Consider the following 15297-nt stretch of genomic DNA (forward strand, 5'->3'; position numbering starts at 1 on the left):
AAAGAAATAAAAAGTGGCAAAAAAAAAAAACAGAGAAGTTAGGAATTAGTAAGAGAAAGAAAAGACTAACCGAGATTGTGAGAAAGATTGGAAGAGAAGGAAAAGCAGGCTTGAGAGGAGAGGGATGTGAGGGTTGCTGGATAAAGCATGTGGAGATAAGGTCTGTTCAACAGGCCCTTAAGAACCTGGCAGGTCCACGTTTAAACTCTAAGGCTCAGCGGATCAGAGGCAGAAATCTCTTGGAATTAAACCACTAAAGCTGAGAGAAGAAGAAATCTTTACTTATCTTTCCACACAGACACTAATCTGTATCAAAAAACTTGGTAAATTGAATTAGCAAATGAGAGAAAACAAACCATCCCCCCCCCCCCCCCTTTAAGGCAATATGCCTGTCAAAGGCCGTAAACAAAAGTAAAGGTTTGTATATTTTCATGTAAAACTTTCTGTAATTTTAACTCAAATCCACAATTTCAATATATTCGTGATATATAAATATATATATATAAATAAATATGCATCCAGTCCGTAACATAAACAAACTGATACACACAGACAAACACACAGAGGACATCTGTGTTCCATTACGTACCGACAACAACTTCCCGTGAAGACATAAACAAATAGATGATGAGAGCTCATTTGTTGTGCACTGGGTGGGGGAAAATGTCAGGATGACATTTGGCTGTAGCTATTTATGAGTATGTGTGTTGTTTCTCGTGTGTATCTGTGGGTGACTGAGTACCTACTGTAGCTATAAAATCAAAATATATCAAGGAAAAGGAGGAAAATATAATCTAAAATATAGTTCAATCAATGTGGGATGTGCTGGACAAACAAGCCAGATCTGTGGAGATCCCCCCATTAAATAACTTACAGGATGTCATGCTAACATGCCAACAATCCCAACAATCCCCTAATGACACAAAAGGTTAGCAAGGACTTTGTGTGTGCATAGTCTCAAACTGCAGAAACCCATTAAAAAAAAAAACTAGAACCACCTTAAGTTCTATCTGAATTGGACTCCAACAAGAAGTACCAGTTTATTTAAGCTCGATATGAAGAATACTAAAGGACAGACGAGTCAGTCAGTGTCTCATCTTCAGACTCTGATAGCCTCCAGTGTCTCACTGAGTGGATGAACCATCTTTAACCCTTTAGAGCCGATCGGAGCGGGAACGCTCTGTTATGCGTAACTATTTTTAAATCCCGGTAGCACTGCAACCACGTAAGCTAGCGCAAAAATTTTTTTTGCATATGAAACCGGAGGAGTTGTACTTACATATTGTGCCATCAGCTTGTCCTCGGTCACGGTTTCCTTCCACATAAAGCTTTGCAAAAACTGCATAAAAAGCGCTTGCAGGAACAAAAACATAATATTCCAGAAACACGCTTTGCCGGTCCGATCAGCTGTTCAAAACACTTCCTACGTTGGAATAGACGTCAGCACGAACTTTTGCATTTCCGCCATTACCTGGCCGAAACCGGAAGTGACGTCATTTTCGCGGAAATGTAGTCTTTTTTGCGATCAGGGCCTCAGGGCCTATACTGCTCTTTTTAAAAGTTATCTTTGACTTTATGACTTTCTGTGTCGTTTCTGGGATGCTTAGGACTCATATTGCACTGCTGGAAATAGTTTATTTTGATGCATATGCTGCTTTTTTGCAAATTTGCAGTATAATATTTATTTTCGTTTTTCCTGCAGTGTATAAAAATTGGTGTATTTCAAAAATAAAACTATGAAGACACTCAAAATAAATTTCCTGTGGTGGGAAACTATTTTGTGCAACTTTTTTGTATTTACAGTTTTGAGGGATAAGCCTCTTAAATTTCTCTAACTACAAATATATGTTAAAAAATCAAAAACGATTTTCAATTTTTTTGTAGTTTATTGCACTTTTTTGCAATTTATGTAATTACTATGCACTTAATGAATACATATTATTAAAATCTGGGCTATAATGGTTGTATTGATGTACATCAACTTGAAATGCTCCCAAAAATGGCTCCACAGCATGTAAAAATATAATATAAGCTCTGGCGGACTTGGTTCTATGGTAGGTCTTAAAGGGTTAATCAACTGGCCTCCACCTAAAGCACACATTTTTCAGAACTGTAACCAACTCGTGCGACTTTTGAAGACTTCTTCACATTTATTACGTGATGAAACAGGAGGCACAGAAAAGATGGTTTGAGGTCATGACCGTCAAATATCAAGAACACAAGTAAAGCCATTTGATTGCTGCTTGTATTCATTTCAGATGTACTTTTGTCACTCTTTTCATTCTATATAACCAACTGAGGGGCTCTGAAGTCAAACGGACCTGTGTAGGACCTCTGAAGTACTACGAGTCACTTCTTTTAGCAAATAAAAACTATGTTATTAGCTGATCAGCTGATATCCACTCAGTACTGAGCTGTGCTACATCAGTCATCCAATGAGATTAGCCATAATTCAGAAATACGAGTAAAAATATACCTCTTTAACATAGATAACACAGTTTACATATTTTCCAACCAAGAGGCAGCTGTGCTTTCAGTGTTTTTGGAAACCAGATACTGCAGTCCTTTTGTTTATTGGCTTCATTCTGAAATGTATTGCCTCAAGCCTCAAGTGCCTGCAAGCTGCAAACCAAAGCAGGCTCGGCTTTAATTAATCATCCGTAAGACTGGTCTAAATAAAACTGTCTCAGGAACAACAAGAGGAAAGTGTGCAACAACGTATTTATGGTCTCGGTGCAAAAACTTCTCTCCTCCGTGGCTCTAAAATTGCATCTGTTCTTACTCTCCCATTAAGATTCTCTCGTTCCTCAAAACCTCACATTTCTTTGTCTTTTTCATGAGAACAGACTGTTTGCCCTTGTTTGCCACTGCATCGGCCGCATGCAAAACCAGTCAGAAAGTCACACTTTAAAGTTGGAAGTGTAAATATGTGTCTGTGCATGCATTCATGTGTACAATACAAAATCAAATCAAATACACACACATGCACTTAAAGCACATTTAAGACAAAAAGTTATAATGTAAACACTGTGCAAGCTTAAAAGAGTGTGTATTTTTGAGCTTCACATAGTGGTTAGAAGAGAAACTCACACCTAGCGACGACACTTATGCAGGCACAAGCATTACAAAGTGTCCATCTGTCCAATCCTAACACTTGTGTTTAGCAAAGCAGATCTGCTCAGCTGTCTGGACAGTCAAAGCAGCTTGTGAGCATCTTATATCCTCCATGTCAATGTTATCTCAAGTATCACGTAAGATTACTTCTCAGTCTCATCCTCCTCCTTATGATGTTTTTTATATTTCTGACTTGTGAACACAGAAGTGAGAGGACTCAGAGGACTACAAGACATCAACAATAAACAAGAGAGAAAGGTCAGAGATAAGATAAGAAAGGAGCAGAGAAAGTAGAGGGAAATGTTAAAAAGAAGAAAAATAGAGAACAGAGCACTGAGAAAAACCCAAACGGATAAGTTAGAAGAATACAACAAGACAGAGAATCAGAGAGAGCTGCCAACGAGCAGAGATGAGGTTTATATGTGACGATGCTAGAATGTGTTGCTACCGTTAAGAAGGCAAGTCCCCCCAGTGAGCTGGCAACCAAAGTCACCTTCTGGCAGCTGTCTACTGTCATCTACTAATGCACTCACAACGACTTTTGAACCTCGCAGTTAATGACCAGGGAAGTAATGGAGAGGGATGTAGGCCATGAACAACTCCGCAGTCTGGCAGACTGTTTTAATATTGCTTTCGCACAACCGACAGATTCATCTGCATAGAGTAAATCACCACCAGCATCACCAACTGGACAGAAAAAGCAGCACCGTGTGTAACTTCCTGTGTACATCTGTAGTGTTCGGACAGCCCACACAGGTTTGAACCTCTCAAGTATCACAACTTGTAAAATCTCAAGTGGAAATTCAACACACTGAGCAAGTTCTGCCTCGAAAACTATGGAACAACAATTATCTCTGGGACGTGCTGTGTGTGAAGAGTCTCCTGTTAGTTACTTCAAAAGGTTTATTCAATAACTCTTCAGTCGGCACAGTTAAGGTTCCGCAGTTTTGCCGTCTACTGACCAAAATCTGAAGTATTTTGGTGCTCAGAGTGCAAATCGCTCTCTCTGCTGCCGAAAGGGTTTCGATTTTTCTGCCATCATTACCACACAGTTGCTGCAGAATTATTCCAAGCCTAAACTAATCCCCTGCTGGGACTAAGCAGCTGGGAATTTTATTTTTTAAGATCTTTTTTTTATTCCCCCATATAGACACAAGCGACAACAATTACCCTAGTTAATTCACCGATCTGTGCAGAAGTCTTGAGCCACCCATCACTTTTTAAAATATTTTGCTTCCAAGGAGTCTGAATTTATTATTACTTTTTAAAAAAGTGCTCCTGAGCAGAAGTTCTCCAGGTGTTCTGGCTACTTTCCACCACTCATTTTCAGACCAGTCCTTGTATCTGACCATTTTGATTTTATTGTTTTTGTTTTATTGAACTTGGTTAACACTAACCTATGAATCATTCAAACACATATAATAGTACATTTAGCAAAAAGCCTGTTTTAAAATGTGTCTTTAGGTGCTTTGTAACAAGCAGCCTGTCTAACAAAACCATAATTTGTTCCAGTTTCTGTTAACACAGTCTAACAGGAATGATAAAGTTATTTTGCACTGGCAAGGTGACTCCCAAAACACTTGAGGCACCTCAACATGGTGTGCAGTGTGTGGATAAAAAAAATCTGAGGAAAGTGGACAAGTGGAAGATTAAAGAAGAAGTCCAATCCATCCACTTTTAACCGCTCCGTGGTAGCAGCAGCCTAAGCATATAAACCAAGACCTCCCTCACTTTAGCCACCTCCTTGAGCTCACCCAGGAGAACACCAAGGAGTTTCCCAGCCAGCCGAGAGATATAATCTCTCTGGTATGTCCTGGTCTCTTCCCAGTAGGACATTCCCAGAACATCTTGCCCAGGACGTGCCCAGAAGATGTTGAAACCACCTCAACCAGCTCCTTTCGATGTGGAGGAATAGCAAATCTACTTTGAGTGATTGGGGGTGCCGTTCAGGTGCGTCCGCCTTCCCCGCAGCAGACCACGCCCCACCACAGCTGTGCAGTCAAAAACAGGCTCACTGCAGTCACTAAGGGTGAACAGTATTACATTCTCACTAAATGATATATATATATGTATTATCTCTGTTCACATGTTTCTGGGTTTCTTTTTTGTAAGACTAAGACTGAACTTTATTTTTCCATGTTTGGCAATATTCACATTCTGGTTAACTTGATGCTTTTTTGAAGAAGTGGTGCAGACTAATGAAGCAGTCTAGTTACAAAAGTTACAAATAGTTGTTTGAAATGAAAGTTGTTTGTTTAAAAAAAATTACCAAAGGCATTATTGTGAATGAGTTTATTATCTAAATAAAGTTGCAGCTAGGCTTTTCTGTCATTGTTTTGTTTAGGTGGGGCCTGAAAATATTTCTTCCTGCTTTGTGGGGGAAGATGTAAAAAGCCTGAGAACCACTGCTTTAGAGAAAGCTCTTTCACACCTCTCATATCTGCAATTTCGTCCTTTCGCTCACTATTGACCAGTAAATGAACAGCTTTGCTTTAATACTCAATTCTCTTGTCACCACGACAAACAGGTCCAGTGTCTACATCACTGGAGCCATCGCCGCAATTCATCTGTCAATCTCCCACTGCCCTCTCCAAGCTCCCAAGACATCTGGGGCAGTAATTTGCCCATGACTTGCAGTGGGAACTCCCAACTTTTCCAGTTGTGGACCATGGTGTCAAACTTGGAGGACTGCTCCAGGGCAAGCTCGAGCCCACCATCTGATAAAGCCTACAGAACCACATCATCTGCAAAAAGCAACTTCTGAGCCACCAAAGGCTCAGAAAACAAAAGAAGTAGCAGCTAAAATGGATCGAATCACACGATGAACAGTATCTGAAATTCACATTGTTATATTTCCACATATGCTTGCACGTTTTCATAAATATCCATTTCTATTGTTCCAAGGCAACCAAAAGAAATTTGCACAGTGCTGTATATGCACTACTGTGGACGGTCTATGATTTAAAAACAAGTTTTCTCATAGAAACACAATTTTACATCCACCCCAACCCCTATAACCAAAGTATGGCATTTATAAATATTCATATTATGTAAACAAATGTCAATATCAACACCATCGCCTTCTGTGTCTGTGTCCGTTACCTGAAAATCCCTCTCCTCCAGGATCTCTTTCCTCCACCTCACCAGGAAGGCCGCACACACATACAGGTGAAAATGGGAGAAGCCCTCTGGTTCAGCCTGGTGAGCGAGATAAAAAAAAACAAACATATGATGTTGATTTAGCACAAGTTTAACATTTTGCAGCATGAAAACAAACAACACCTCCATCTCAGATATGTTATATTGTTCAAACGGAAGCTCAAGAGTGCGAGCAAAGCATCTCTGAGAAGCTCAAACACTCCAGTCTTTCATCACAATTTCATTTTAGGGAAGATTTGGAAGCAGTTTTGCATGATGTATTTAGCCACGCATACGAAAAAGGAGACAGAGGGGAAAAAATAGAAAAAAATTGGAGAATATAAAACATTCTTTTCCTGTCAAAATCCAGAAATTTACATTTGCAGGGCGAGAAAGAAAGATACAAATCCCCTTTTCCTCTGCACAGCTTTTTATTTCAGCTGCTCGTTATGTATGGTGGCTTACTTTTTTTTTTATAACTCTGCAATGAGCAGAGGGAATTAAAAAGGGAGTAAGACAAAGGATAAGATGTTCCCTGTTCTATTCATTTTTCTCCAGAGCACCATCACAGAGGGGATAATTACCAAGGCCTTTTGAATGCAAGTGACTTAGGAGTATACGGTCCCTTAGAGAAGGAACACAATATTCAAAGTACATCCTGGTATGAGGACTTTTCTGGAGGCATTTTGACAAGTTAGGTTACAACATGTGTTATTTTAGGGAACATCAAGGTTTAACTGGACACCTAAAATTTTTGCTGTTCCAAACAAATGTGGTGGTATTAAAGACAGCCAGACTGAGTCTCAAATAAAGCTCGGGGCAAGGCTTATTTGTGACAACAGTTGGGGAAGAAATAAAAACTCCTGTATAAATAGCTTGGAGTGACAACCAAACATTTGCATGAATCTGGAAGTCAAAAATCAACCAAAGGCAGGAAGACAGGAGCTGTGTAAGAGGACCCAGCTTCAGTCTGACGGCAAGAAAAGGCAACCAAAAGTGCAGAGAAAAGAGAGAGATGTAAACAGTATAGGAGTGACTGAGTGAGCGAGAGGCAGTCTGTATGCAAGTGCGGCAGGGCTCTGTAACCTTATCTCCCCTGGACAGACACTTTTAATCATATTTTGTAGCATTGCTTTTTTCCCTGTTCTTGAGATTGACAGCAATACGTGAAATTTTTCTCTCCATTTTTTATTTTTTTTGTAACTTGTCAGAAATTCAGGAAAATAAAATCTCCTAGCTGAGTCTTGCAAAGCCCTTCCTGTTTTCCTGTTTCAATTCAACTTCTCAGAACTGAAATAGAGATCAAAACAGGACATTTTGCTACAAAGTGACCACTACATAAACAGGATAACAAACTGACAAGTTTATTGACAAGCCTGATTAACCAATGCAATTTAAGTATGGAATTGCACCCATGAATTTCTATGTTCACTAGCAGGCTTTTCCTGGCTCAGAAATGTGGGAACATGAGTGGTCAGCGCACAGGGAAGGCAAGACTAGAGCAAGAAAAACACTCCTAATAATCCCATAAATTAATGAATATTCTGCAAGTGTGCGCCTTGATGTGTCCACTTTAATAGTGCGTGGTATTAGAAAAAAAAACAAAAAACAAATGGAGCACTGCGGTGCTCAAAATCATGAAACACACACGTCCTATAATTTGATATTAAACTTTGCAGTCTCTTTGGCACAGGTGGATTAGTAAAATGCCAAAGGCTGTACGTTCCAATAACTCAGCAATGTATCATCAGCAGTGCTTCCTCGACCGTATAACAGCGGCTATAACTCAGCAGCACACGAGTTTCAGACCCTAACTTCATTTCAAAGGCAGAAGAGGAAGTGCATTTACTGACAAACCGTCCATTATTCTCTCATACACAGTACAGAGAGTGGTTCAGAGGTCGGCGCAGTGGAGATCACCCGCCCCACAAAACAGTCAATCAGGGAGAAACACTGGTCAGTTAACTTATTGCATTTAAATAACACAGACAGTGCCATGTTCCATATTTCGCCAAGTACTGTAATCAAGTGTACGAGCTGATCTTTAATCACCATGCTCATTTATGCAGTGGATAACAGTGAGCCATAACTCTGCAGGAATTATCAGAAACTGCCTTTCCTCTGTGATAATTGAATTTCCCTCCAAGAAGGAAGGAACAAACAGATTAATAATGGATATACAGAAACGAACAGAGATTTGATGTTCGAAAAAACAGAAATTGTCTTCTCGCTCTCTCTTTCTGTCTTTTTTCTTTTTCCCCCCCACAACATTGTTAGGTTTTTGCAGACAGATAGATTCTCCCCACGCCTCTGCGTACATATCCTGTCGCTCGGTTTCCTTCTCGCTTTGCCTCCCACTTAGTTAAACCAGTTTTTACAATTATGCAATTAACAGCGTCTGTGTGCACGCGCGTTTGTTTGTTTGTGTGCGTGAGAAACAATGAAAAAGTGAATAATGGAGAGTGCAGGGAGTGGTGAGACAAAAAGAGGGGTGTCTGTGAACAGCGAAGCATGGCGTGATGGGAGTTGTAAACTGGCAGGTGAGTGGCTTGTTGGTCGGGCATTGCAGCCGAAGCAAACAACTGAAGCAAGCAAGCAAACATGCGAGCGCGCACACACAAAGAGACGAGTGAGTATATGAGTGGCATATGGGAGCACAATGTTTATCACTCTCCAAAGACTCACCAAGTTTTAATTTCCTTTCTTCTATGAGTTTGTTTGTGTGTGTGTGAGAGAGAGTTCATGGTTGAGGGCACCAGCGGGGCCGTGAAACTCTGACTTCCGCTCTATTTCTCGCTCTGCCCCCCGTCACTCCCTCTCTGTCGCCACTCCATTCTTACAATCTGTCACCTCCTTCAGTCTCATTCAACAAATGTCTGCTACTCACTTTTCTCCCTCTTTCTCTGTAATCCCACTGTGAAGACTATTTCATAATTTAGAGAGTGATTTTTCTTGACAGTTAATATAAAATTTGTCATCTATCATTTCCACGAGCAATCCAGCATTAACGTGAAATCTATTGCCTCCACCGACTGCATAGTTATTGGTGGTATATGACTCGTGTTCTTCTTCACTTTAATGCGTTTAAGGCACAGAAGTTGAAATTATTAAATGCCACTGCATCTGTAGGCCAGAATTATTCTGATGTTCCTGTGAAGTAATGCAGGCCACAGTATAAATGGCTCAATATTCAAAAAATGTGCATGTTTAATAGTTGTTTGCTATAAATACGATTTAAAACTGTTCATAATTTGTTCTGTGCATGACTGACAGGCTGCCCTGTGAAGCATTTCTATGTAATGATTAAAACTGTTTTAAGTTTATTAGCTCTGAAAGGATCTGTGGATTAGCTGACTGACAGAAAATGAACAGTCAAGTCTGATAATTGGTTCATCATATGAGTCATTTAAATTTCAAATATTTGCTTGATGGAGCTTCTGATAGGTGAGGATTTAGTGCTTTTCTCTGCTTCACACAACTCCGGGTGAGAGGAACTGTGGTTCTTTGTCCATAGCTACAATTTACAGATGGCCCCTGAACTCCACACATTAAGATAACCGGTAGGAGTGTGTGATAGTTTGGTATGGATCAATACCAAGTAAATATAGGGCCAGTATTGCCGATACTGATACTTTTAACCTATAAAGGCAGCTTATGTGGGGGAGATCGGTGTGTCATGACTTATAAGATGAAATGTGCAAGCTAAACACATCCTAATGACCACTAAATTTACTTTCCACAACAATTAGTTAACACAACAAAACAGACTTTTCATATATTATTCATGTATCTCATGTAATGTGTGCTAAAGGCTAAAAATAAAATGGATGTGACAGTCAACACAAAAACATTCAGACATTGCTCATTTCTATTTTCAAAAAATAATTTCTTTTTGAAAAATTCAGTGGGCTACATACTCAACTTAAGGGTTATAAACACAGTATTGATCGATCCACCCACCTGTAGGAACAGGCTGTTGTGAAAGCTTCTAGCCCCGCATATACATACCGTGCTTTCAAAAGAGGACAGATACAAAGATATATTCACTGTAAAAACCTCACTTCACACATTACCAACCTGTAAATTATGACGGACCAGGAGCCGAATGAGCTACTATGTTACACATATTCCGGTTAAATGACTGATTCAATTCAATTTTATTTATTCAGCACCAAATCACAACAGCAGTCGCCTCAAGGCGCTTTATATTGTAAGGTAGACCGCACAATAATACATACAGAGAAAAAACCCAACAATCATATGACCCCCTATGAGCAAGCACTTTGGCGACAGTGGGAAGGAAAAACTCCCTTTTAACAGGAAGAAACCTCCGGCAGAACCAGGCTCAGGGAGGGGCGGGGCCATCTGCTGCGACCGGTTGGGGTGAGAGAAAGAGTTCAGCTAAATTAAAAATAGATGTAGCCCCTTAAAGAGCTTGCGGGTTAGCCAGAGTATGAGGCAGAGCCAGGATATGTCATAATACAAGTTCCACCCATCTAAACAACTGATCTTAATTTTAATGACAAGAGTTCCTGGTTCTAGTTCCAGTTGAGGCACAGACATAATAGCATCAATTCATCTAAATCAGTTCTGAATACAGAGAAATGTCTTAATTATTTTATATTGGTTTAGTTTTTAGTCGTATAGACTCTGGTAACTCAAATATAAATATAAATAAAATGGTATTTTGTAAATGGTCCTTTACCACCATCCGTTTATTTCATCGGCACACTGCTCTTTCTTGCTGCCCCATCCACAGCTATGTTATCTGCTGCCGCTGGTGCTCAAGGCTTACTCGTCATTATGATTTGCAAAACAAAGTTTGTCGTAGGAGTCAAGGTGACTCCGTCAAACTTGTCTCTACCTCTTCTCCTCCTCCATTGTTATGCCTGGTCCTCCACCCTCCTCGTGTCAGGGCAGCCATATTGGCTGAGACACGCAAGACTCTGACTGACAAGCGCCGCTGATCAAAGTACGGAGAAAACAGGGGGGCGAAGGACTCGGGGTGATAGGGGTATGCTGAGTGCAGTCGATTGGGAGAACAGGAGGAGTAAAAGGGAGGGGGGGGTCACCAGAGACATAAAGGGTAGGAGGCTAAGGGTGAACGGAGGAGAAAAGAGAGGGAATGAGGAATGCAGAGTGAGGAGTAGCGCAATGTCATAGCTTCTCTAAACTGCTGCGCTGGCTGTCTGACTAGTCTCATTGCTCCAAGACAAACCGGCCTGACGTGGGACAAACTCGATACTCTGACGAGTCGTCTCTAGACAAGGTGAAAAGGCGATGATGATGGAAGACGGTAATGGAGCAGATTCAAAGTGATGTAACAATTACACAGACTGAATATGATCAAGCTCCCTTCCTATCCTTTGTGTAGGAACATCGCAACATTAGTGATTGGCAAAAGTTGGCATTAACTGCTACAAGCTGTACAAGTATTCCTGTGTGGAATTGCGCACTCGTAGCTGGATTTGATGTTGTGCACGATGAATTTAAACACCGGATATCAAGACAGGGATATTTTGAATTGTAAATTGGGACGTGGGATCTCACAAAAAATAAAAAATAAAAACTGACGACAAGTGTCAACTCATGATGCAATCCTTTTAAAGAGAAAGTGAGAAGGTTTGCAGAGTTTTTCAGGCAAACAGCTTTGAATATAATTCCAGTCAAGTTCAGCGTAGTGTTTTTGTGCATGCTGCTCTAATGCGTTGCCCTGCTCTAGGCAACACTTAAAATTACAAAGCACCAGAGCTAATCAAAAGGGGAAAAGGAGGCAAAAATGATAAAATCTGAATTCCCACTTTGCCATGGATTTAATTCATTTTGGAACCCTGCTGCTTCTGTTCACTCTCATTCTGTGTTTGTGAGCAGGCTGACTTTAAAAGAAAATAATTGCATTCAAAGCTAGCATGAGTGCCAATAATGCATGGTTAGGTTTTAGAGAACATAGGTGATAATGTGTGGGGAAACCATACATTGAAGTTTGTGGTAAATGCTACCAGTGTGACACTTAAAATGCTGCTTCGATGTCAAGATGGGGTGAGGGAGAACAAAACTTTTTTTTAAAAATGAGAGAAATATTTCTCCTCACGACAGTGAGAACATGGCAGAGAGAAAACACAGTGACCAGGGTCCTGTCTACAGAGGCCCATCTGATTGTTTGGAGTGATCGCAGGGCCAACAACGGCTATGGAGAGGACGCAGGAAGGCAGCCAAAGCGAGTAGGGACACTTCCTCAGGGATTGTCCCCCTTACTTAAGTGGCAGCTTTTATTTACATCCACAAAGAGAAAACTTTGGAAAAGTTGGTAGAAGAAATTCCAATTCTTTACTTCAGATACAACCATGTAAAAATATAACTACAAAAGCATCGCTTTATTTGAAAAATGCCGTTTGAACTAAAAAAAAAAAAGTATGAAGTAGTTAATAAATACATGATTGATAAAACTGCTAACAGCTAATTAGTTCAGCAAGTCTTATCAATCAAGGCTTTATTCGCCACGTGCAGGTTGCCCTGCAGTGAAATCCATAATTCTCTTTTAGGTTTTAGAAACAGACTGTGAGAGAGTGAGAAAGTGTCTTAATGCAACATCACGCGCGTCATAGGTTGGAAAACACCGGTTTAAAGCTTAAAGTGGCTTATTCAGGTCACTCACAGCTGCACATTTGTATTTTCAGTTTTTACTAGAGTAGCCGTGGATGATCCACAGCTCAAAATAATCAAAAAACAAATTACTTTACAGGGAAATGCTAAAACAAGAAAATTACAAGTTAAGATAATGATACAGTTTCAGCTCTTCACCTCTTAAGCTAATTTTCTTCTGATTGGCTGGCATTGACAAATGGAAGGACTGAAATGAGACAGCCATCCATTTTTTGTTTATGTTTGTCTGACATAACATGGCAATAATGTAAAAAAAAAAAAAAAAAAAAAAAAAACTATTTAAAAACAAACATTATGTCTGTGTGTGTAACTGATGTATTACAAAATGAATAAACTTTCCATGAAATGTAGTGAAGTGAAACTATAAAGCAGCACAAGATTACAAACTGTGCCTCACTACTTCAATAATAGTCGGCTACTTAGTTCCTTCAACCGCTAATGAATGTAAAAGCTGTATTAATAAGGAGATCAAAGCAAAAATAATTCAACGTCTGTGAAGAAGCCGACTACTCCTGTGTGCATTTGACTAATTTGCTCTGTGCTTTTAACCTTAATCTAAGCTAATGTTCTGACCTATGTTGCAGTAAATTACCACATTTATTTCCACTAGCAATCCATACAATTGGTTAGATCTTACCCAGTGGTTTTAAACAAAGGTAAACAGCTTCCTGCTTGGTAAATTCAACCATTCATATGGAAAAAGCACCATGTTTCAGAAACCCAAAATGTCATGGTATCCCTTTAACAGCCATGCTAATGCTGCCACACTGAGCTACTTGCTAATTTCATGCTCCACGCAACAGGGATAATTTGGTCCCTGTCTGTCTGTCTGCTTGCCCGTTTTTCGGCCAAGGGAAGAGCAGTCTGTGCATGTGAGCGTGTTTCGCTCTATATCTTGTGTCCTTCTCTTGGTTTGTGCCTTTCTCCCTCTTTCAAAGATCAATAGAGACAAATGAGGGGGAAAAACAAGTCTCGGAGAGAAAAAGAGGAAAAGCAGGCTGAGGGCAAAATAGACAAAAAAAAAGAAGAGAAGAGAACAAACGAATGTTGAGAAGAGTCTGCAGACAGAGAGATGACACGAGACGCAGAGAAAGAAAGAGGAAGCGCTGTGTTGTGTTGGATCACACTACTGAACAGATGGCCACACCGCAGAGAGAAGACTACAACAGAGACATTACAACACTCAGGTTAAAATCTCCCCTGGAAGACACTCGCACAGGCGCGCATACACACATATACTGAGGCTCAGTGGCAAAGGGTAAGGTCTTTCTGTTTAATATCAGCATTTGGGAGAAACCCAAACACACTAGTTTTTTCGTTATAAGTCAAGAACATGAATTAAGGAGCCTTTTTACAAAACAATCTTCTAGACATTACTAAATAATGCATGTGGTTGTGCTGTAAAGGGGTTTATACAACCACTAAACTATCAGCTGTCTGTTAGGCAAACAGGAAAAGGTCAAAACTACATGCAAAGGTAAACACACCGAAAAATAGTTTGAGGGCAAGTGTGATGGAGAAGAGCAAGAGGAGGGAAAGGGATAGAAGAGTAAACTGGGAGATGAGAAGAGAGATGACAAGAAGAAAGGGCATAAGGGGCGCGTGAAAGAAAAGCAATGCGATGAAAAAGTTTTAAAAAGGACAACAGAGACTAGCAGAGTAGAACAGATAAGAAGAGCTCTGTGCTTTGCTGTCAGCTCCTCTGAAAGTTTCATGAGTGGAAATGGCCTAATTCCCCTACCAGGTCAGGACTGGAGGTGAGGGACTGTGACCGAGCCTGCCAAGACGAGGTGAATGTGAGTTTGTGTGCTGCATCAAAAGGTGTGTGTCGAGGGTGCCGTCCAAACGACATTGTAAAACATCAAATATTTAGAGGATGCATTACAAGTACAATGTGTACCAGCGTTGCTGTCAAGTCACGACAAAGCAACAACACTGTTTAATCATTCACTGCTCGACTTGAGGTGGACCAAACACATGCAGTCATATGAAAAAGAAATATTTCATAGCACTCTATGGTAAATGGACTTAAATAGCATTTTTCTACTCTCCCGGAGTACACAAAGCGCTCTATACAACATGCTAGATTCACCCATTCATCATCTTCTATGCTTTTAAGTGCTTACTGATGGATGCATCGCTGAGCAACTTGCCCAAGGATACTTGGGATGCAGACGAGAGGAAGCCCGGGATCGAACCACCAACTTTCCAATCAGCAGATGACCTGCTCTACCTCCTGAGCTACAGTCTATGCATTCTTGCGAAACACAAAGTACATTCTCATTGTTTTCATAAGAATTAATAGGGTAAGTCGAAGCCAGATACTGCTCATCAAATGAACGCATAAATAGAATCATCACTGGTGAGCACCTCTAGAAAAGC

At 40.3% G+C, this 15297-nt stretch overlaps 2 protein-coding genes across 4 annotated transcripts in view; both read right to left on the minus strand.

Moving 5' to 3' along the window:
- gramd4a (GRAM domain containing 4a) overlaps positions 1-15297 on the minus strand; it is a 471921-nt gene that overhangs the window by 163883 nt on the left and 292741 nt on the right. The window lies entirely within an intron of this gene.
- tbc1d22a (TBC1 domain family, member 22a) overlaps positions 1-15297 on the minus strand; it is a 163629-nt gene that overhangs the window by 21946 nt on the left and 126386 nt on the right. For all 3 annotated transcript variants that reach the window (XR_014272295.1, XM_082510800.1, XM_082510801.1), the window contains exon 13: positions 6217-6312. Coding sequence is in view for 2 of the 3 variants with exons in the window: in XM_082510800.1 (XP_082366926.1) it covers positions 6217-6312 (96 nt within the window). In the remaining variant the exon portion in view is untranslated. The remainder of the gene's footprint in view (positions 1-6216; positions 6313-15297) is intronic.

This window comes from Aulonocara stuartgranti (assembly GCF_965226115.1).
Source record: "Aulonocara stuartgranti genome assembly, chromosome: 17".
In the NCBI taxonomy this organism is placed as follows: domain Eukaryota; kingdom Metazoa; phylum Chordata; class Actinopteri; order Cichliformes; family Cichlidae; genus Aulonocara; species Aulonocara stuartgranti.